This window comes from Physella acuta, unplaced genomic scaffold (assembly GCF_028476545.2).
Source record: "Physella acuta isolate Inbredline_101_S28 unplaced genomic scaffold, ASM2847654v3 ptg000926l, whole genome shotgun sequence".
Classification (NCBI taxonomy): domain Eukaryota; kingdom Metazoa; phylum Mollusca; class Gastropoda; family Physidae; genus Physella; species Physella acuta.
This window is the reverse complement of record NW_026732443.1, coordinates 81,523-107,078: the sequence shown is the minus strand read 5'-3', so window position 1 is coordinate 107,078 and position 25,556 is coordinate 81,523. Positions and strand designations below refer to the sequence as shown.

Sequence of the window (25,556 nt, the reverse complement as noted above, 5' to 3'; positions counted from 1 at the left end):
AAGAAAGTTTACCGCCCCCCGAAGATTTCAAGTGCCCCCCAGAGAAAAAAGTCTGGAAGAAACACTGGTCCACGACTACCTACCAGGTCATTTGTCCACGACTACCTACCAGGTCATTAACCCGGTGCAGAGAAGTGACCAGATTTTAATCTTAATCCAGCGTATTAGGATTACCCCAGCGTCTCCCCCGATCTGCCACAAACTTAACCTCGGGCGCACAGCTTCATTAATTATTCATTACTCTACACTCGAGGTTTGCTATAATTAGTTCTAAAATTGGAAAGTTAAACCACATCAACGATCGTGTCAAGATAAACTAAAATATAAAATTCAAACAAACGAAACGCAAAACCACAAAAGTAGGTAATTTAATTTTTTATTTATACAACAGTAATTATCTTGTAAAAACACTATCTGAAATTAAGAAGGTGCAGTAAGACACGGATTTTTGCGCTTGAGTTTGTTGCGATTAGATTTAATCATTGAATACGTTACCCGTTGTGTGTGTATAAAAACATGTGCCGTTCCGACAAAGCTTTGCTCTAGCCATATAGTTTAAGATGCTGCTTCATTTTCTACGCCATACGCTGATGTGGAAATAAAAGTCGTTATATTTAAAATTCAGCGGTATCATTATTTGATGGCATTGATGATCAACTTGAGAACTATGAGCACTTGTTTACATAAGAATTTAGTAGCAACCATAAATCAATATTGAATCTACACATTTTGAGGTCAAGGAAAAAAAGTTCTAGTAACAGATAAGAATCTCTAAGAACCCTAAAACTGAAAAATCCAGATTTTATGGAATCTACACTGAATAGCAGATATTAAAATACTAAATCATTTAGCTTGTTTGGTATTATAAAACAATTTACAGAAAGTTAACATGAATTTCACACAAGAATACAATGTTCCTTTGGCTCAATACAATGACTTCCAAAACTGCTGTTGTAGCTATAGATGCTTATTTTTGACAACCCTAATATTTGTATTGTTAATTGTTGCCCTTTCTTCCACTAGTTGTGTTGTGTTTTGGTCTATTGAATGTTTTGTAAAATGAATGCCCGAGAAAATTTTAAATGAACTTCACAAGGCATAGTCTCCATTAAACTACCATTCAGAGTGTTTAACTAAAACCAAAACAATTATAGCTTTTTACCCAAGTAATTCCTTTGTTAAGCATAATAGACCAATAAATGGCGCCCAACATTGATAAAATAATTGAAAAATAAACCCGTTGTTCTCATTTCTAACACTTCTGTGAAAGTCTTTACTCAACATGACACAAATTACGAAAACTTTATCCTAACACAAAATAATCGAAAAAAAAACGGAACATGAAATTCTAGAATAAAGTTTAGAAAAATACCTTTATTAATTAAAATGTGTTAAACTCATTAAAAATAAAGTAATCACAATTTCTTTAGCAACATTAGTGTGTGTATATATATAGGCCTATATATATATATATATATATATATATATATATATATATATATATATATATATATATATATATATATATATATAAATATATATATATATATATATATATATATATATAAAATAAGAGTAAATTGATAATGCATTCTTTTCAATTCTGTATTCTGATCTTGAATGGACAATCACAACGACTATAAAAGCTAACTTTATTTAAAAGTGGCTTTAATGTCGAAAATATGTATTTTTAAATATCACTCTATACTTTAATTAATTAATGCCCTTATTACGTGTCAAAATGTAACATTTGTAAACATTCAACATGAACACCAACTTACATGACTTACATGATCGTCATTTTTATAGTTATCTCCCCTTTTTTAAAAGTACATTAAATATCTAAACTAATAATGATGACCGACCTTACTTTATTAGATTGTAACTAAAATACCCTTGTGTTATTATTAAAAGTTCACTTACCAAGAAACTTTTCAAAGATGCGGTTCAAAATCAAGTTACAAAAATCTGACCACACACCCGCAAACAAACAAACAAACAAACAAACGCTATGAATGACAAGTAAACAAAATGGATGCAACATTTTTATTTTAGTTGATCCTCGTTATTAATTTATCAACAACAGTTGAAGTTTAATCATGTGTTTTATATAATTTTTTTTTTTTATTCCCCCAACATCATTTACATTGTCTGGGCGTCTTCGACTGTTAGTTTTTCATCAGGGTAAACGACTCTATATGACTGTGTATTATCTGTGCGCACGAGTACGTCGCCTTTACTTGAATACCGAAGACCTACAATAATAACAAAAAACACCTTTAAAATATAAGTTCTAGATCTTCATTTAAGGTATTATGAAAAATTAAAAAATAAAAAAAAATCAACAAATTATTATGCGCTATAAAATTAGCAATAGCCAAAATCTGTTAAAATACAATATAAACTTCTTTTTATTTTCAAATATTTGCTTTTTAAACTTAATCGAATAAGACTTTGTCAATTAAATATTTTATTTAACTTTAAATGAATGTAACGAATATATATATTGCTAATATCATCATAACGATGTGTAAATAAGGCCTACATAAAGATATCACTTTCTTAGTTTTAAAAAACTGAGATGTTAAATGCCGAGACTATTGAGTGTATAAGAAAAAATGTCTTTATTTTTATCACACTTCTGTACAGTATACTATACCATTATGTTTTATATAATCTAAATAGGTGGTTCTCAACCTGGGTTTGATCGAACCCACGGGGGTTCGGTTAGTTAGCGTGAGGGGTTCAGCCGACGTCAAAAGATACCCGACTCACATAATTCACAATGGGATTTTGTCGGTTCGGATGATACTGATCGAACTTTTAAGAAGGGTTCGATGAATGCGCATATGAAACTAGTTGGTTTCGGCACCTCCAAAACGTTTAAGAACCATTGATCTAAATAGATTATAGAAGTAAATGTATAGCCGAAAAAAAAACGCGGTGCAATTAGATCGTAGTAATCGTATGCTTTATTTACATACAAATTATGTAGGTCTATATACAAACAATCAAACAAGTGATTGCTATTAATGCTACAGAACACAGTAAAAGCTGTCCACTCTCTTTTAACTGTCAACTTTTAAAAATTATATTACAATATACAACAGAGTAACATTATAATCCAGGTTTTTAAACTTATCCGAGTAGATCAGCTTATTATAAACATCAACCAAGTTGCGCAATATCAGAGCTTTACTCTAACAGAGCTAAATCTCAACAAAAGAACCTCGAAAAAGTGCATGAGTTTTTCCTGCTATACACTAAGGCAATCATAAAAATACCTAACCGTTTACATCTACCCTCACAATAAAACTAAGACATTTACCCGTAGTACACTACACATCACAACCATATCAAACACATACAAGTAAGTCCCTGCATGAAAGCTAAGCCTTTAACTTAGATTGTCTTGGTGATTGAGGAAATACATATTTAATCATTGTAAAATTCTAATTTCCTTTGATGTCCACCCAACTGCGTCCATGGAATGCGCTTGTCAAGTTCGCATATCTAATCAAAGTTGAGCCGCACTTACTATAAATACTTACACCGGGCTCAGGTTAACTCGCAACTTGTTCTATCCCGGTTGGTAAGACAATCAGGTAAGGTTTTGTTAGGTTAGACCATTAGGTAAGATTTCGTTTAGTTAGAATAGACCATTAGGTAAGGTTTTGAAAGGTTAGACTATCAGGTGAGATTTCGATTGGTTAGACAATTAGGTGAGGTTTTGTTAGGTTAGACAGTCAGGTAAGGTTTTGTTTGGTTAGACAGTCAGGTTAGATTTCGCTTGGTTAGAATATTAGATAAGGAATTGTTTGGTTAGACCATCAGGTAAGGTTTTGTTAGGCTAGACATTGAGGGAATATTTTGTTGCAATGATGTATAGTCGTTTAGTATATTTACACAGCGCAGACTCTTTAGGTAAAATTGGAACAAAACGAATTTTAATTTTTTAAAATTAGTTTTATTTGTTATTTATTGTGAGCTTTCATCAATCTATTAAACCTATAAATATATAGAAACGTCAGCCAACAAATAGAATTATCTACCTAAACATATCTCTGTTTTGTTCTTGTCATTTTTCTAGCTTTGTCTAGCTTACGATATGATTTTGTCTGTGTAACTATTAACCTCGTATAAGGTAACTATAATTATTTCGTTGATTAATTAATTTTCCATCTCTGCATGTAACCCACAGCAAGGAGCTTGTAACAACATGGCCGGCGTAAAATTGATTCTCTGCCTAGCCATAGTTGCTATGGTGACGGTCGTCCACGCCAAGAAGAACTACTACGACGAGGATTCCAGCTACGTGGAGAAGAGCTACGGGCGCAGGGAGTACCCTCGGTACCAGGAGAAGACGTACGGCTACAAGAACAAGGACCGGTACGAAGAGAGAAGCTACGGCTACAAGCGTAAAGATTACCCAACCTACCAGGAGAAAAGTTACGGTCGTAAGGAGTACGAAGATAAGAAGTACTACAAAAACGACAAGTACAACAGTTACAAACCAAAAAGTTACGGTTACGAGGAGAAGAATTACGGCTACCAGGAGAAAAGTTACCGTTACAAGGCCGATGATTACAAAAAAGAAGGTTACAGGGCCGATGATTACAAAAAAGAAAGTTACAAGGCCGATAACTACGCTTACAAGCCTGAGAAAGAAGAGTACAAGCCCAAAGCGGAATATGCTTACAAATCAAGAGACGACTACAAGAAGGAAAGTTACGGTTACAAAGCCCCCATGGAAAGTTACAAAGCCCCCGTTGAAAGTTACAAAGCCCCCGTTGAAAGTTACAAAGCCCCCGTTGAAAGTTACAAAGCCCCCGTGGAAAGTTACAAAGCCCCCGTTGAAAGTTACAAGTCCCCCGTGGAAAGTTACAAGGCCCCCGTGGAAAGTTACAAAGCCCCCGTTGAAAGTTACAAAGCCCCCGTGGAAAGTTACAAGGCCCCCGTGGAAAGTTACAAAGCCCCCGTTGAAAGTTACAAGCCCGGCTACGTAGCCGACAACTACGGTTACAACGCCATCAAAGACTACTACAAGACGGCAACCAGCGAATACAAGCCGGAGAGCTACGGGTACAAGACTCTAACTTCTGGCTACAAAACCGTGGACTACGGCACCAAGCCCGCTGACACATACAGCCCGGGGGTGTACAGCTACAAGCCCATCACCTACGCCAGCAAGCTGGGGTACGACGCCAAAACTGTCTAGTTACAAAAAGGTAAACTTTTGAAAGTGGAAGAATTTGTTTTGTTACGATTGATATTACCAGCGTATAGGTATAGAAATAAAATTGTACCACCTACTCAGAAACATGCAAACAATAGGCCAAATCTTTAATAGAATTATTTACACCATCTGCAGTAGTTTTGTTGGATTAGTTCTTTTATCCATTTGAATGGGACTTTTCCCTCACCACATAAGGCGAAGTAACATTGTCTTACACTGTTCATTACAAAAAAAAAAAAAAAAAAACAACAGAATATTTACGAGGCAGTTAGATAACGTTTTGAAGATAGTTATGTTTGCTGAAAAATTAAGATTTAACATTAGTGGCTTAATATAAGTTTGCGCAAATATTAATTATAAATAAAGGATTTACAATTAAATTTTGATTATCATATTATGTTGTTTTTAACGTAATTAGGTTGTGTATTATCCATGTTTTGAAGCTGGTTGTAATTGTTTTTGGCTTTTTATATTTCATTTCGTTGTTTTTTTTTCTCAGATAACTAAAGAAACAAGACAAGAAGCAACTTGAATTTTTTTATTATCTGATTTGTAATTACAGAGTAGGCTAATCCTTACGCTTCGCTTATTCCAATAAAGGCGTTTAAAAAGTATTTTTTTTTGTCTTTGCATTTAATGCATACAATGTGTTTTGCGATTATTTATTTTTGAATTAAAATCATCCCAGACTAAACTAGGATAAATAAACTATCCAGTGTCGTAACAAAGGTGGGTAGTTGGTGCGAGTGTAAAAAATGGCATGAAATTCATCACTTTGTTTTTGTTAACCAATTTCGGTTTAAAAAGAAAAGGCTGCTTAAAGATCAACTTGCAGGGCCTTGTGTTTAGGGCAGAAAATGGAAAAGATGAAACCTCCATTCGTATGGTTAAGAGCCTAAATACAACTAGTATCTAAGAAACATATTTCAGTAACAATTGCAACTTGCTAAGTCACAAGAAAATAATTTAAAATGATTTAATACAAACACAAGCGTTGGACAAAAAATATAATTATAATTCTATCGTGCAGGATATAGAATAGTAGTAAACTAAAAACACATAATTTATCAACACAACCAACAGACCTACAAAATCAAAAACCCAGTGGAATCTAAATTTGATACATAAAGGGGATTAGCAATATGATCATTATTGGGGATCAACAATTTGGATCAACAGTTACCATAAACAATGGGAATCAACAATAGAATTCAAAAATGGGAATAAAAAATGGAGCTCAACTATGGGAATCAAAAATGAGTGTTAACAATGACAAACAACAATGTGGATCAAGAATGCAATTGGTAGGCTACAGGCCTTTTGATACAAAGCCTGGGACAAAATATATTTACCATTTTATTGCACGAGTAATAACTACAGTAATTGCATTCTCTACACAGGGTAAGATTTATAATAATGGGACTCGTCTTCTAGCCACGCATTAAAACATTCCATTTTCATTAATTGAACAATTACTACGAATCACTCAAAATATTTTTTTTAAAAGGAAAACATTTGACCACTCTTCTACGGCACTTTACGCGTGCTAGTTCGTCTATTTGGGGACCTAAACAGATTTCCTTTATTTAGTCGACAACAAACTGAACATCTCGCTTAATTCGTTTTTAAAAATATCGGGAGTGATCTCCCCTTAACTTTGTAACAGCGGAGGCAATGTTAGGAGGTGGGTGACTCTGGTTTTATGCATAAAGGAATTTTGTGAAAAAAAAAAAGATTTTTATTCGAGAAAACATACGCCGGCGAAAAGTTCTTAAAATATACTGCTTTAAAGTATCGAATTCTTAAGTTTTTAATAGAGAGGTAAAGTACCACTTTGGGTTACCGGAAATTAACTAAAAAATGAAATAGAAATACATTTAGGATCTTATACGAACATTATCATGTTTTGCACACAGAGAAACATACAGACAAGGTTACAAAACCAGGTTTTTCCGACTCAGGAAGGTGTAAAATGTTGAGATGTTTGTGCTTTAATCGTGATTTAGAGGAGTAGACAAATATTGTTTTTTTACTATTATTTTGAGTGATTCATTGACATTGTTTAATTAATAAATATGTTTTAATACTCGACTAGGAGACGAGTCCCATTCTTATAAATCCTACGCTGTTTAAAGAATGCAACTACTGTAGTTATTACTAGTGCAATTACCAATAAATATCTTTCCTCCATGCCTTTGTATCATATATGTGATAAAGTATAAGGTTTACATTGTTTACTATACAAAAGAAGCTTTACAGTTTAAGTCATTGTTGGTAGTCTATGTTCCAATGGCTCAGAGGCGTAGCGAGGGGGGAGGGGGGCGGGGGTGCGGACCGCACCGTGTGACACCATTTAGGGGGGTGACACCAAGAAAAAAATTAGCAAAATATATACAGAAAATTGATAATTTAACTTAATTAAATGATTAATTAGAGTGAATTAAATAGTTTTCAAAGAGCAAAGTGGACAAATCCCGAAACAGATGGGGGGGGGGGGGGGGGGGGGGGGGGGGGTTGACACCATGACGTAAACCTGCTAATGATAAAGAAAACCTACCTGCAACATCCAACTGAATTTACAACCGATTATAGATATAAATCGTTAGTATTATCTGAGCACAGTTCAAAGCAATCACAGTGTGGGTTACATCAACTATATGCCTGAGGGAAACGGTTTGGTTGAAAATCGTAATAAGCTATATGTTAATCCATGTATGGGGTGCGGATGGGGGGGGGGGGAGGTAAAAAGAACTAAAAATATTTGAATACATATTATTATGAATACAGGGGACGGCGTGGTCGAGTCGGTAAAGCTCATGGTTGCTAAACCGAAAAGTCTCGAATTCGAACCCTCGGGCAGATGAGGCTCGTTAGCTGGGGACAGCCACTCTTCTAGGAGAGACAACTCCAAAATTAAACAACTGCTGCCTTGTAGTTTGTTCTTGGTTGGACAAAGGCTCTGGAAGCAAATCCAAAAAGAAAAGCAGGCTGAAATCGGAGTCAATGGCCTCAATGGCGCATAACCAGTTGACACGTAACGCTTAATTGTGTTGGAGACGTGGTCGAGTCGGCAAAAAGCTTATGGTTGATAAATTCGAACAAAAGGTCTCGAGTTCGAACCCACTGGTAGATAAATCTCGATCCCCTTTAACACTAATAATTAAGAACGAAGAAGAAGAAAAAATACATATTATACACATGCGTATACACATACTTACAAGTGTATTTGGAATATATATATACTAGGCATACTGCCTAGCTTCGCTTAGGTTTTAAAAAGAAAAAGCAATTGAATGATTAATTAATAGGTGATTGGCTGTTATGTTAAATGCTTAGGGCCTAAATTTATACAGTGGAATAAGTCCAAGGTAAGTAAATATTGATGGAATATTCGCAAACTTATTACTCGCAGGGTTATTAGAACTGAAAGGGCTTTCTTAATAGTATCAATCAAATATTATATTAAATTACTTTCGCAATTCTATTTTACAATTTCAGTACAATGCAAAACTTAATTTATAACAAAATATGTATTTAAACAATGCTATACTTTATGATTTTTGTTTCTTTTCTTAAAAAGAGTATACAAAATATAAAAAATTATTACATTAAAAAGTTACCTCCCCTGTTCATAGACCAAATGACAAAAATTCGTAATAGAGCTCATATAAAGAGAATTTCTCTCGCGGTCACTTTTTAGCCCTCGTCGAGGGCTTTGAGTGAAACCTAAAGTTTTCCCTTATAGTCAAGCCATTTACCTAAAATCATGCAAAAATTAGCCAGATGTATAGACTGTAAGTGCCCTAAAATCCGTTTTGAAATCACCCTCTGTTTTTCCCATAAAATACAAAGATTATATAGGGAAATACGACTGGTCAGTTTTGACCCATTTAACGAATTTTCCCGGACATGGCGAGTTTTTTATGACACCCTGAGGCGTTCTCCTACCACCTCACAAAATTTCAAGGGGGGTCGTCGGAGGAAATTTTTTTTCGTAATAGAGCTCATATAAAGAGAATTTCACTCGCGGTCACTTTTTAGCCCTCGTCGAGGGCTTTGAGTGAAACCGATAGTTTTTCCTAAAGGTCAAGCCATTTACCTAAGACCATGCAAAAAATTAGCCAGATGTAAAGAGGGTAAGTGCCCTCAAATCCGTTTTGAAATTACCCTCTGTTTTTCCCATAAAATACAAAGATTATATAGGGAAATACGACTGGTCAGTTTTGACCCATTTAACGAATTTTCCCGGACATGGCGAGTTTTTTATGACACCCTGAGGCGTTCTCCTACCACCTCACAAAATTTCAAGGGGGGTCGTTGGAGGAAATTTTTTTTCGTGATAGAGCTCATATAAAGAGAATTTCACTCGCGGTCACTTTTTAGCCCTCGTCGAGGGCTTTGAGTGAAACCGGCAGTTTTTCCTAAAGGTCAAGCCATTTACCTAAGAGCATGCAAAAAATGAGCAAGATGTAAAGAGGGTAAGTGCCCTCAAATCCGTTTTGAAATTACCCTCTGTTTTTCCCATAAAATACAAAGATTATATAGGGAAATACGACTGGTCAGTTTTGACCCATTTAACGAATTTTCCCGGACATGGCGAGTTTTTTATGACACGCTGAGGCGTTCTCCTACCACCTCACAAAATTTCAAGGGGGGTCGTCGGAGGAAATTTTTTTTTCGTAATAGAGCTCATATAAAGAGAATTTCACTCGCGGTTACTTTTTAGCCCTCGTCGAGGGCTTTGAGTGAAACCGACAGTTTTTCCTAAAGGTCAAGCCATTTACCTAAAAGCATGCAAAAAATTAGCCAGATGTAAAGAGGGTAAGTGCCCTCAAATCCGTTTTGAAATTACCCTCTGTTTTTCACATAAAATACAAAGATTATATAGGGAAATACGACTGGTCAGTTTTGACCCATTTAACGAATTTTCCCGGACATGCCGAGTTTTTTGTGACACCCCAAGGCGTTCTCCTACCACCTCACAAAGTTTCAAGGGGGGTCGTCGGAGAAAATGTTTTTTCGTAATATAGCCCGTTGCCGTCAGTCGAGGTCAGTTTTGACCCCTTCTCCGTAGACTTTTCGGCCAACCGTCACCGGCCCTCGTGTTCTATCGCCCCAAGGCACCATCGTGCCAAATTTGACGCGCCTGCGGCGCCGGGAAGTGCCCTAACGGGCACTTGACCACTTTGCTTTATATATATATATATATATATATATATATATATATATATATATATATATATATATATATATATATATATATATATTTCTTACGGGGGGGGGGATGACACCACTAAGTGCTGCACCGGGTGATACCCGACCTCTCTACGCTACTACAATGGCTCACCACTTAAATCAATGAACTGTTAACTAAACAGAATAATAAATCTAATATTTAAATAAAGGATGCTTTTTTGACGTTGATTTTTCTTAATAGATACAGTTAATTTGAGTATAAAACCCAAATACTTAGACATATTTTCCATTTTAAACGGATTTTTAGAATCTTTGTAGAATTAGAAACAATATAGCTTTCAGAAAGAAAAAAAAATGTTTCGTTTGTCACACAATAAATGCAACTTGTTCAAATTACGTTTTGAAACTTTTTTACCTTCAAAGTGAAAACAAAAATGAAATTGTATTTAATTGTAGCCGAGAACTTGCAAAACCAGAGCCCCACAACATTTCATATCTATCCAAACGTTTTAAAGCGCAAAAATGTTACTTATTACGATTTATTATTTAAAATAATTGTGCACATATACACGTGTCAGCTGTAAATGTTGACACATTCAAGCGACCAGATGAAGCCATAGGTTCTACACCATAACAGAACACAACAATTACAAGAGTTTGCTCTGTAGTACTGACCGTATTCAGGTGATTAGCATGTTGCACGCTGTGCCTATTTATTATGTTTGTCTGTTTTTGGTTGTACACAGTACTGGGTATAAAATATCTTAGTGGTGGTTGTACACAGAAGTGGGTATAAAATATCTTAGTGGTGGTTGTACACAGTAGTGGGTATAAAATATCTTAGTGGTGGTTGTACACAGTAGTGGGTATAAAATAGCTTAGTGGTGGTTGTACACAGTAGTGGGTATAAAATATCTTAGTGGTGGTTGTACACAGTAGTGGGTATAAAATATCTTAGTGGTGGTTGTACACAGTACTGGGTATAAAATATCTTAGTGGTGGTTGTACACAGTAGTGGGTATAAAATATCTTAGTGGTGGTTGTACACAGTAGTGGGTATAAAATATCTTAGTGGTGGTTGTACACAGTAGTGGGTATAAAATATCTTAGTGGTGCTTGTACACAGTAGTGGGTATAAAATATCTTAGTGGTGGCTGTACACAGTAGTGGGTATAAAATATCTTAGTGGTGGTTGTACACAGTAGTGGGTATAAAATATCTTAGTGGTGGTTGTACACAGTACTGGGTATAAAATATCTTAGTGGTGGTTGTACACAGTAGTGGGTATAAAATATCTTAGTGGTGGTTGTACACAGTAGTGGGTATAAAATATCTTAGTGCTGGTTGTACACAGTACTGGGTATAAAATATCTTAGTGGTGGTTGTACACAGTACTGGTATAAGATATCTTAGTGGTGGTTGTACACAGTAGTGGGTATAAAATATCTTAGTGGTGGTTGTACACAGTACTGGGTATAAAATATCTTAGTGGTGGTTGTACACAGTACTGGGTATAAAATATTTTAGTGGTGGTTGTACACAGTAGTGGGTATAAAATATCTTAGTGGTGGTTGTACATAGTACTGGTATAAGATATCTTAGTGGTGGTTGTACACAGTAGTGGGTATAAAATATCTTAGTGGTGGTTGTACACAGTAGTGGGTATAAAATATCTTAGTGGTGGTTGTACACAGTACTAGGTATAAAATATCTTAGTGGTGGTTGTACACAGTAGTGGGTATAAAATATCTTAGTGGTGGTTGTACACAGTATTAGGTATAAAATATCTTAGTGGTGGTTGTACACAGTACTGGGTATAAAATATCTTAGTGGTGGTTGTACACAGTAGTGGGTATAAAATATCTTAGTGGTGGTTGTACACAGTAGTGGGTATATAATATCTTAGTAGTGGTTGTACACAGTAGTGGGTATAAAATACCTTAGTGGTGGTTGTACACAGTACTGGGTATAAAATATCTTAGTGGTGGTTGTACACAGTAGTGGGTATAAAATATCTTAGTGGTGGTTGTACACAGTAGTGGGTATAAAATATCTTAGTGGTGGTTGTACACAGTACTGGGTATAAAATATCTTAGTGGTAGTTGTACACAGTACTGGGTATAAAATATCTTAGTGGTGGTTGTACACAGTACTGGGATAAAATATCTTAGCGGTGGTTGTACACAGTACTGTGTATAAAATATCTTAGTGGTGGTTGTACACAGTAGTGGGTATAAAATATCTTAGTGGTGTTTGTACACAGTACGGCGATAAAATATCTTAGAGCAACTACGGGTTAGCACATATGTCTCAATATGTACTTGTTTTTGTTTGTTTACATGTTGGCATATTGCTGGCTATATATTTGATTTATCTTGAGTTGGCATATTACCTGCTGCATATGTATTCTATTTTTAGGTTGGCACATTGATGTTTGTATATTTGTTTATCTGGGGTTGGCATATTGCTGGCTGCATATGTATTCTACTTTTTGGGTTTGCATTATTGCTGGTTGTATATTTTAGTATATCTTGGGTTGGCATATTTTGGCTACATTTGTATTCTATTTTTGAGTTGGCACATTGATGGCTGTATATTGGTTTATCTGGGGTTGGCTTATTGCTGGTTGCATATGTATTTTAATTTTGGGTTGGCACATTGATGGATGTATATTTGGTTTATTTGGGGTTGGCTTATTGATGGTTGCATATGTATTTTAATTTGGGTTGGCACATTGATGGCTGTATATTTGGTTTATCTGGCGTTGGTACATCGCTGGCTACATATTTAGTTTATCTACTGTTTGGCACACTACGGCTACGTAGTATCATCTAACTATAGATGTTATTCTATGGGCTACAGTACACTAGTGGAGTGTGGAGATTAATGCTACTTTGAAGCAAAAAGGCTGACCGTTTTTTTTCAGTGGTCAGATACACTATACAAGTTTAGCGCATATCACTCGAGACACTATAGCCTATAGATTAAAGGATTAACTGTTTTGAAAAGGATAACGATTTGCCTTTGGAGTTAATCCTTTTTTTTCAAATGATTATCTTAGATGGAAGTTCAATAAAAATGTTGAACTTTGTTTCACCCCACGACCAACCATTAAAAAAATTAAAACCAAAGATGTAAGCAGAGAAAGTGTATATTCTACAGCGATCTTCATTAATTTAAATAAAGGTCCTCAAAAATGTAATTATTTAACAAAGTGCCTGTGTTGTATGCTGTTTCAAAGAGTTGAATATTGAGAAATTAAAACCATTACTATTACAAGCCGCAATGAAAACAATGCGAATCATGTTTAAAAACACAGATAAGATGCAGTAAAATGAATAAACAATGTATAGTCCTATCTACCTGCATGGTAGCATCAGGCGAGTTGTAATCTCGAAGTTCTGTTACATTTTTGACATTTTTAAAAAATCATTTGCAGTGTTATTAATAAAACATACGTGATTATATAAACTTGAGTGTGAGTTTTTTTAATCACTATTCATTTTAGATTTGCTGTGTTTGTGGTTTTTAACGCTTTAGGTATCTAAACAAAATAGCCAAACCAATTTGGTTTTATATGGTGGCCAAACAATGGCATTACTAGGTTTTGCTGACATTCACAAGTTTAAACGCGATAAAGGCAAAACAAAAATGCTTTCAAGTACAATTTACATGTATTGGCCAATCTTATAACAATATTTCTTAAATAAAATTAATTTTTGAGCTGTAGTATTTTAATTTTCTTTTTCTATGGCTGGTAAGAAAATGAAAATGGACAAAACCAAGTTTTATATTATGTAAACAATAGTGATCGGGTTCCTCGCATTAAACAATTATCTACAAGAAAAGTTTATTACAGATGTTGGGTCCCACAGAAACTGTAATAGAGCAGATTTTGGAAAGGGTGGGGGTAAGAGAAAACAGTTTTAGAACCTTCTTGCTAGTGAGTAGATTAATATTTCGTGATTATCATATTTACTAATGAATTTCAATTCGAAGAATGAAAATACCACTTCAAACAGGCAGTAAACAAATACCTTTTTTTTTACTTTTTTATATTACACACAAACATACAGACAAAACCACTGTTACATAGTAAATCACTACTATACAACACACTAATTCTGCTACAAAAAAAAAACCGTCTTTTAACACTACAGACTGAATATAAGAATTCCATGTGCAGGGACCGTAGCATCAATTTGAAACCCTGGACATTAAATCAGCCCTGAAAGATCGTTTTATGATAAGAAATACATCCATATTTAATTATTCTAATTTCCCTTTTATCTTCTCTTTTATCCTACTGCTTCTATTAAATGAACTTGTCATAGTAACATATCTAATGAGGACTAAAGGAAACTTTCTATAAAACCATGGACCTGCCTAGGTTTTGGCTGTGGTGAAATCTTAACTGGTCTGTAAAACATTCAGGTGAGTGTTTACTTGTGAAAGATATTTCAGAGTGTACTGATGGTAAAGGCACACACAATGAGAAGATGGGGATTTGAACTCTAGGCTTCTGGTTTGTATCATGTGCAGGTCATCAACATCTGTACTGAAAGTGAAAGAAATTTTAAAATTCCACCTATTATATGTTTATAAGTATGAAGAATTCAGCGAAATAATTGTAATATATTTAGCGAATTGAAATGTTATTAGGTTGTATTGTTTATCACTCTGAATTTAAAATAATTTGTAAATCCAATCCATGTTTTCTTATGACAATTACGTTCTCTGTGTTACTGGAACCTTTACATCAATGTAACATATTAAATATACCTTATCTAGCCCAGCTGCCTACTGTTAAGTTAATACATGTTGGGGAAGGCGTGGATATGACCTTAGCCATATATGTATGATGCATTCGCGATCTTGATAGGCCTATTGAACATTCTCAATACTTCATAATTTCATTTTTAGTAACAATACTAAACTAATACTTTGGAGAAGTGGGGAAGAGGGGGGGGGGGGGGGTGTGCGGGGGTAGGAAAGGAGTGCTAGAAAAAAAATATCTTATATTCAGTTGTTTCCTGTAACAGTCAAATGTAAGGTGAATGCATGTTTCGAGTATGCCAAAATGTCACGGCCTTTTCTGCTGCCAATCATGGCACGAACTCAAAAAAACAAATACCAACCGCTCTCCTCTCTCCTCCTTTGTTATTACATATTATAGTCTGATTTATAACATTAAACAACCGACGTTTAGGAAATTTTCATGATTTTATTGGTTCATTGATACAACGACTTCACTGCCAAAACATCGCCATTTTTTCCCGCTCTCTACCCCTTTGCTTCCTTTTTTTAGCGCATGCGCACACCCACACTATATTTTAGATTTATATCGCCTTTTTATGAAACATACTCGAAACATGCATTCACCTTACATTTTACTGTTACATTTCCTTTCAAAATAACGGTCATTTCTGCTGATGAAGTATAGTGCATCTGTTTCAGTTACCTCGGCATAGGAAGGATAGGTCTGGTCAACACTGTGACCAGCCGCATTTCCTTTCCTTAAAGTTAATCAAGTACACATCAGAGCTGGGTTTACTCAGGTACTGAGTGTAGCCTCAAACCCGGGATCCGAACTCGAAACTTTAGGGTTAGAAATCGAAAGTTCCATCAGTCGAGCACACCGCCCCATCCATACTATATTAATATTTAAATTCTAAATACAATATTTTTATTAAATAAACCGGGAGTGATCTCCCCTAAACTTTCTCGAATATTCTTATATAAAATAACAGGGGATGGGAACTCGGGCTATAGACATGATTTTTAATCCATTTTAAATACTTTAAGTTTTAAAAATAGAATAAAATCTCGTAGACAATTAATTGCACACCAAGTGAACGCCTTATAAAAAAGCGCATAATAGTGCGCAATATTATTAGTACTTTTAAAATTTACATTAGTTTTTTGAGAAATCGGAAGTAGCGTAAAGTACTACTTCCAGTCAACGGAAATTACTCAAAATTTAACAGAAGGTAGAGAATTAGATCTTTTACTTACATGTGAAATTTCATTTATCTATCTGAAATAGTACTCAAATTATAGGCTTTTGAAAAATTCAAAGTAGGAAAAGTACCACTTCCGGTTATCGGAAATCGCTCAAAAGTTGTTACGGATCTACGATTTTGATAAAATACTTATATATGAAATTTCATCAACCTAGCTGTAACGGTACTCAAGTTATCGTGTTTACACACGGACAGACAGACAGACACACAGACACACAGACAGACACACAGACATACGGACAAGATTGCAAAATTATGTTTTTCCGTATCAGTGAGGTGTAAAACGTCGAGATTTGTAAAAATCTAGATTTTTTTTTTGCACGATTACAATACTTTCTCTATACTTCGTATATACGAGAAAGTAAAAATGTCATTGTTTTATACATACAGTAACAAAGTTGTAGCATCATGGCCAGTTATAAGCTGATCCTCTGCCTCCTCCTTGTGACGCTGCTGTCCCTCGCCTACGCCAAGAAAAGCTACGGGTACCGTAACGAGGACAAGAGCCACGGGTACAAGATGAAGAAGTACGGGGAGGAGCGGGGCTACAACCACTACAACAGGGAGAACCACTACGGTGAGAAGAGCTACGGCTACAGGAACAAGGAGAAGTCCCGCCGTGGTTACGAGGAGAAGCACAGAAGCTACGGGAACAAGAGCTACGGGAACAAGAGCTACGGGAACAAGAGCTACCGTAACGACAGCTACAAGCAGGAGTCTAGAGTGTACAAGCCCAGATACAATGGTAGAAGGGCCGACCAGTGAGGTAAGGTTGGTCAATGTACATCTTTGTTTTAGCTGTATCATATTTCATTTGCCTTGCGGTAGAAAGCCTCGAGTTCGAATCCGGGTTCTATTCAGAAGAACACGAGCTCTGATGGGCACCTAACTCACGTTAGGGAAACAAAGACGGCTGGGCATAGTGCTGACCACATTATTCCCTTGTATGTTGAAGTCATTAAAATAGATGCACTCTACTTCAGCTACCCCATGTATCTTGGACACAGACGGTAACGATGATGATGATATTTCATTACAGTATTCTTGTTAATAAAACATGTTATTATGTACAAACTACCATTCACCTAGTGTGAAAAAAACACCTACATTTTTTTTCTTCTTTTAAATGAAGTATTAAACGAAATATTATTTTTTTCAAACTAACAAGCTTGAAAAACGCAAACATTGTTTAAGTAATTATCCATGAAAGCAAAAGAAGATTTCGCGTAAAAAATAGAAAAACGTATTTAAAAGTTACAGTTAGTTTTACTATGACCCTCTTCTCGTTTTTCTTTTCAGGTTATTGAAGACATGAAAACAAAGATGGAGAATTTCATTTTTGAAATGTTTTGTTTAATGTGTATACGTGATTGTGGTCAAAGAACATCGTTAGCGATGAATAAAGTAAAATAAATTAATTAAATTTTTCTTTTGTTTGTTTTCAATTTGTGATAAAAACAACAAAAAATAATACAAACACATTAATTAATTTTTGAAATTGAAATATAAGTAAACTGTCTTTTTACATTTAACGTTGTACCCTTTTCGTTGAGAGTTTTAAACAATTCATCAGTCTAACGGTAAGATGAAGTAATAAAGTAAAACCTTGCACAGAAATTCCTGTATAAAAATGTGTACAGACATATGTATATAAAAAATACCAATTATAAAAAAGTGCAAAGATATTTCCATATACTTATATAAAAACTAACACAGAAATACCTGTATAAAAACTTGCAAAGAAAGCTACATAAAACTTGCATAACAATACCTGAAGATAATTTGCTCAGAAATATCTATATAAAAACTTGCACATATTTACACATATAAAAGCGCACAGAAATACCTTTACAAAAAACTTGCACAGAAATATCTATATAAAAACTTGCACAGAAATACCTATATAAAATGTGCACAGAAATACGTAAAACTTGAACAACTAACATATAACTGCTCACATGTTATGTAAATTATTATCATCCAAGTACGGGCGGTAGGCACGAGCTTACATACAAATTAGGAGTCATTAATATTTGACGTTTACGCCGTTAGGCTGGTTGGGGGGGGGGGGTACTGAAAAGGTGGTGGTTGGGTTCCTGTGGACGTCCACACATATCATTTACTATTACAACACTTATATGTTACAAAACTGCACACATAATGTATACATGTACATGCATACGCTCATCTTAAATAGAGCAGGTGGTCAAAGCTTTGAATCTATTGAAAAAACTAGAACCTCATTTGAATTAAGCGTTGATGAAAACAAATTGTCGTAAGATAACAGCTGAAACCGATGTAGCCTTAAGGTTTTAACAAAATGCTGCGTGCGACTACAAAAAATAATACTAATAAAAACTTTCTTTTGATAAAACATAAATGATTTATACCATGCAACTAGTTAACATATGGAATATCCCTTAAATGTGTTCATCACACTCTATCGTTTTTGATAATTTTAAAACGCTTTTAAAAATTTATTTTTCTTATCACATTCTATATGTTACGTTAAATAATGAATATTTTCGAAAAAAAATAAATCAGTAGTAGCATTGGAGTAGGCCTACACGTTAAAATCGTGTTTTTTAAGTAGCATTCTGGTAGTAAGTTTGGAAAGGATTAGTCGTGTGAATTTCCACAACTCGGAGAAAAGGCGACCCGATACAAATATAAAAAGTGCAATAAAAATACGTAAATAATGATTTAATATCGATCTGATGTTAGTTGTATGTATGTAACTAGTATTGATGACGAGCTAAGGATACGATTGTCATGTTATACATTATACAATGTGTAAACCAATCTTGTTGTGTTAAATCCATAATATAGGGTAACTTGTTTTCACAAAGTTAAATCGAGTTACACGTCAACAAGTTAATACACTTAAAACACCCTGACCTGGTTGAACACTTTAAACGTGTTGTACACAGGAGATCTTTGATGTAGAGAGTTTTGATATGTTGATCTCTAAAGTTTTGATCATATGTGTACAGTTTCCCATTTGAGACAAAAAAAATCCATAAATCTGATGAAGTAGTTGTTCATGTTTCATGACCTCGGCACGTGAAGGGATAGTGTGGTCAACAATATGCCAAACCGCTAACACAGGCTGTCCGGTGACCTACTTAAAAGCCCGAGGGGGTCGTCCATAAATGACGTCACACTCGTAGGGGGAGGGGGTCGGTAATTTTATGACGATGTGTGATGAAGGGGAGGGGGGTCAGATGGTGCGACGTCACACTTTTGCTTTATAGAAAAGAAATGTTGTAAAACGAATTTTAGACGTTTTAGAAAACAGTTTTAATAAATTGTAATAGGAATTGATTAAAATACTCTATTTTGACAGATTTCAGACAAGATTTTGGGGAAAAAAATATCGATGTTAAAAAAATAATTCAAATGCAATTTAGAGGGGGGTTGTAGGCTGAGGTGTGACGTCATTTTAGGGTGGGGGTCTGGCTTTTTGTGACGACGTGTGACAGAGGGGAGGGGGGAGGTAAAAATCGTCATTTATGGATGACCCCTATACTTTCCCCAACCTGAGTTAGTTACCCATCAGAGCTGGGTGGACCATACGACCATGCCGACCAGTGATCATCTATGTATTGACCTTCCAAAGTTGATTAATTAATTAATTAATTGTTTATTATTTGAATTGCTGAAAATGATATTTGATCTTTTTGTGGTAATCTATGAATGACATGAATGACTGTGATATATGCTGATCTCTGAATTCCTGAGTTTTAATGCTGAGATGTTGAAAACAGTTATCTTGGCTGACTTCTTATAGTTATTAGAGTCATTAACTAGGGTTTAACTATCACAAGTAGTAATATTACAGAAAAAACATATTTGGTATAAAAAATTATCAACGAAATCACCTAGTAACGAAATATATAAGTTGAAGTACAGTTTACCTGCTTCGTGACCGATGACGTAAAGTTGCTAAAAATAACTCACCCGTCCTTACACCGTGTTTACACTTGCGACATGTAAACCCTATACTGTACATGTCCAGAAAAAAAAACTCGCATGAAGTTATTGTATTATGAAAACATTTTTTCCTAGGATCATGTATACCTACTTTTTGCGCATTTTGTCCAAGACATGTAGGCCTATAGTATGTAAACACGGTGTAATTAATTGTTAGTATTTATTTCGCCTGCTAGCGAAAAGAAAAACAGTCCTTCTATAGTAGAGTTAAAGCAGATTAAATACATTTATATTTCGGCACTGTTACTCTCGGCTTAGCAATTCAACAAAGATATTAATACAAAAACGTCTTGTAACTTATATTTTACTTCCCTCAACACACTTAAGAAAACGTAGACCTGAGAAAAAGATAATTTTGAAATGAATTTGAAATAATGTTGATCGTAGCAATATACTAAAATTTTATTTTATAACGGTAACAACGTTAAGCAGAGGGGCCTTTTTTTCACATTGACCGTCATTAAAAATAATACCAACATTTTAATAACAAAGCAAGTAAATGTTAAAGTCATATGAGTATTGATATTATTTTAATAATTGAACGTATGGTTTTCATATTATAGCAAATCGTTCGTACAAATCAGTATTTTGTTTATTAAAACATCCAACCTTCAATGTTTCACATTTTTCAACAATAAATCAGACCAAATTAGAATTTAACAAATAAAAGGAAACACTTTTCCAAGACATACATGATTCATTAGCTCTATAATTTTCACGTTAAGCCTTTATTTTATCCATACTTTTTCCCCCACAAATTGCGGTTCTCAAAATTGTATTACCCATCCTAATCAGAGTCGACGGGAGGGGGGGGGGTACATATGTCCCCGGGCGCCGACCTTGGGGGGGGGGGCAGAAATGGGTTTGAAAAAAAAATAAAAGCTCACTTTAGCTGCAGTTTTGAATTATAAATATTAAAAATATATGTGGAGGGGGGCGCAAAATTGAGAGTTTGTCCCCGGGCGACGGGAGGGGTCGCTACGCCTCTGATCCCAAGATAAGTGGAATGGATTCTGTATTTATACTGAAACACCACTGGCTACTTCCTGGTTTGGACATGATGGGCAGTTTAGTCAGCCCGACTTTTGAAATGTGACTTAGGGGTCTGCAACAGATCTTTGAGGCACCCCCGGCCCCCGGAGTACGTCTACCTTCCTACCCCCCCCCCCCCCAACCTGGAACAAGGATATAAAATTAACATACAAAATATATACTTCACCCGCCACCCGGAAATTTCAAGTGCCCCCCCCCCTATACAGAAAAATGCCCGAAACACTGCTTAGCAAGCGAGGTATACATTTAGACAATGCTGACCTCGGCAATATACTCTGTCTGATACCGCTAGACCTATTCTTTAAATAGTACGACACACGGTAATATGCTGATGATACAAGTAGGTCTATTCTCAAACTAATAAAACATACATCACTATGTTGATAGAAGTAGGTCTATTCTCATAATAATAAAACATACATCACAATGTTGATACAAGTAGGTCTATTCTCAAATTAATAAAACATACATCACAATGTTGATACAAGTAGGCCTATTCTCAAATTAATAAAACAGACATCACAATGTTGATACAAGTAGGTCTATTCTCAAACTAATAAAACATACATCACTATGTTGATACAAGTAGGTCTATTCTCACAATAATAAAAACCTACGGTAATATGCTGATATAAGTAGTTCTACACAAGTTATCTCGCATGATTGGCATTGGTGTACATAAAGCATCTTCTATATAATCGATTGTTTTATAACACTCGTCTTTAATACACAAAAGCTAAATAAAAAACAGGTTGAGACTCACTGATCTAAAAGTTAAAAACCTAACACCCGATACAATCTCAGTTGTCTCGGTCGATCGTGTCGATCAGCGTCTAATCGTGTACGATCACCTACACTGTCTGTAAAAGGTCTGTGCCGAACTGATATTTCCCTGCGATAAACCTGAGGCGAAATGTCTTATTGTAATTACATTCAGCCGACTTACTTTCGAGCCTAGTTACAAGGTATTATACAAAAGTGGAGCAAAAACGAGCCTCTAAACTAGAGATTATTAATGGACGTTTTGGTTTAGATTGGATGATAGGACTCGAAGGGTTGATTTCAACTTCTTATTTTAATGAATAGCCAGTAGCCCATATGGAGCAGACTCCAAATAAGATTGAAATATTTATTTTTATTGAAAGTTAAACTAGCTTTAGCATGCAATGTATTGTATTTAACAATATTAATCATGTATGTTTTCCTCGCGTACTATGCAAGAAATTTATTATAAATTTAATATTTGAATAAAAAATGGGTTATATTTTAACCCAAGTTCTTTTGAATTTTTCAAAAATGTGTTTTCTTTCTCTCTATCTGTCGGAAATAGTAATATATACACGTATAGCAAAAATACTCTCTCATCAGACACTAGCCAGGGCATCCCGGCTAGTTTGTGAAGTGGTCGCCCTTTTTTTTTCTCCGTAATATATATATATATATATATATATATATATATATATATATATATATATAATATATATTTTATATATATATATATATATATATATATATATATATATATATATATATATATATATATATATATATATATATATATATATATATATATATATATATATATATATAAGCCTATATTTTTTCGCTGCTCTCTTTTGTAGAACCATATATGAAAATCAATTTAAAAAACATATCCGAAAATCGAGACCACACTTCACGAAGCAAAACAGAATGTCGAAAAACCCCACCCACATATCCAAATCTCTGCAGTATTAAAATATTAACTCATTACACGAAACTCCCTGAAAATATTCCACACATAAACCACCTTACCCACAGAGTAAAGTACTGTTGCAATTTTTAGTGCTCTAAACCCGATTCTCTGATAAGGGGTACATCCATATGTAATTTCAACATTCACATCTTATCTTTACAAATTAAAGCAAGTGTATTGATTAAAAGCACTTGTCAAAATTACATATCTAATTCGCACGAACCGGTTCCTTCTATAAAAGCCGGACCTAGCTAAGGTGTGATCACAGTCAAATCTTCCTCGGTTGGTAAGACAGTCAGGTAAGTTTTTCTGCTGGTGGAGGGCTCTCGAGGTCTAGGACGTTCGGTCTTTGTAGATTCATTGGTCCTTAGTATAGTGGATTACGTCGGGATTTTATAGAAACATTTAGTAATGAAACTCTTTTGATTTTTTACCTAAAACATTTGAAATAGCTAGATTTCTAGTTAAAGAATTAATGTTATTTTAGATTTTCATATATATATATATATATATATATATATATATATATATGTAACTAGGGTAGGCCTAGCTACTAGTTACAAATCTGATAACGAACGATAAGCCGAGACGCAGTATTACAGTCTGATGCAACCGATAGCAGGTGGCTTATTGGATCGGACTGATAACAATCTCAAAGCCAACGCGTGCTATTTTGGGAAACGGTACGAGGGGATTCAGACGGCCTGTCAACTTTGATTGATAGGATGCAGATGTTTATTACACGGACTGTACGTTAGAACTGCGCAACTAGTGGTCGGCGACATCGAGTACAAGTATCGATTACGGAGGAATACAAGTACGAAGACGAGTACGAATACAAGGGATAAATAGGAGGGGACGGCTGAACTCGTTCTCTTCCCTCTTCATCGCTCGCTTTAGATCAGTCAGTCTGTGTGACATATCAAGTTGGTTATATTGTGTTAAGAAGGACAATAGACATGTGGATTCAGTTATATGAAGCCTAGTGAGGACTGTTAGGGGTCAGTTGATTCAGACTATTATTGTGAAACATTCCTGTTGATTCATTGTGTTATATTGAAGCATTTCTTGATTCATGTAATAAAAGGATCAATAGCGAACCTGCATCTTCGAGTCTTTCTACTGTAGTCGATGTTGTGTAGCATGAGTGGTTCAACTCGTTACAATTGGCGTTGTCGGGCAGGATAGACTCGGGGAAGGTTACATTTGGCGTTGCGAGCAGAAGATGCAACTAGCCTCGGTCACATTTGGCGCTGCGGACAGGATGAATTCAACTAGACTTGCCGCTTTAGGCACCCATAGTCAACCTTGTGCATAACTGTGTTTAGTGTGTGTGTGAATTCGGACATTCAGGAACAGTGAAAATTGAGGAACGAGGAAAATGTTTTCATACACACACGGTAAGAAAGAACTCTTTTGTTTTACTTACGGAATACAATGTCTACTCTGGACGAGAAGCAGACCCATATAGTGGTCCTACCCAGAGAGTCCCACATTAACAAATTTTACGGGGACGGTGATCCAACTTTAACCAACAGGTTCAGTGAAGAGGTCAAAGCGGCCTGGGCCTCGAGAGGCATGTCACCAGAGGAAAGATTAAGACTGCTGATGGGCAGTATAGGAGAGACGGTTAGGGCAGAGGTCAAATGCCATGATAAAACCATCCAATCAGATCCGGATAAGGTGCTGGATCTGATTATGGAGACCTTTGGGGAGAGACGGTCGGGATCGCAACTGCTGGCAGGGTTCGTAGGCTTAAGGCAGAGAATGGCGGAGAGTGTGATGGAGTACTCACACCGGATGAACAGGGCCTTTGATTCGGTAAAGGTAAAAACACCTGACATTGATGTGCGCCTACTGAGGGACCATTTCATCGAGGGGCTAGCAACCCCGATCCTAAGAAGAGAGTTGAAAGAGGAGGTCCACAAAGACCCGCAGTTGACCTTCCTTCAGTTCAGGAACTCAGCGATCCGCGGGTCCGAGGATGAGGACCAATCGAACTGTTCGGTGGACAAAGTCTCTGTGCCTGAACAGAGACAATCCCCACCCACAGGGGCCGACACGATGGAGACCATGATGGCTCAACTGTTGGCCCACCTAGATAAGGTTGACCAACTTTTGGAGAGGTTAGAAAGCAGGTCAACAGCTGAGAATCAGGAAAAGAACGGGACAAAACAGAGACGGGTTGGACGGCCGCGTCCTGCCAAGCCATCACTCCAATGGACGGCCGACGGTCGACCAATTTGCTTGTCCTGTTCACAACCCGGACACATGGCACGGTACTGTCCGGTGAAACGATCGCCCTCTGTAAGGCAGGTCA

At 35.7% G+C, this 25,556-nt stretch overlaps 2 protein-coding genes across 2 annotated transcripts; both read left to right on the top strand.

The window, feature by feature from the left end:
- Positions 1-3,559: 3,559 nt before the first annotated feature.
- On the top strand, positions 3,560-5,218 carry LOC131953485 (prisilkin-39). Its single transcript, XM_059316674.1, has 2 exons — positions 3,560-3,605; positions 4,202-5,218. Exon 2 carries the CDS (start codon positions 4,220-4,222, stop codon positions 5,216-5,218), a length of 999 nt encoding a protein of 332 aa, XP_059172657.1. The 5' UTR covers positions 3,560-3,605; positions 4,202-4,219.
- Positions 5,219-14,789: 9,571 nt separating this feature from the next.
- On the top strand, positions 14,790-17,223 carry LOC131953497 (uncharacterized). Its single transcript, XM_059316686.1, has 2 exons — positions 14,790-14,866; positions 16,846-17,223. Exon 2 carries the CDS (start codon positions 16,864-16,866, stop codon positions 17,218-17,220), a length of 357 nt encoding a protein of 118 aa, XP_059172669.1. The 5' UTR covers positions 14,790-14,866; positions 16,846-16,863; the 3' UTR covers positions 17,221-17,223.
- Positions 17,224-25,556: the final 8,333 nt, after the last annotated feature.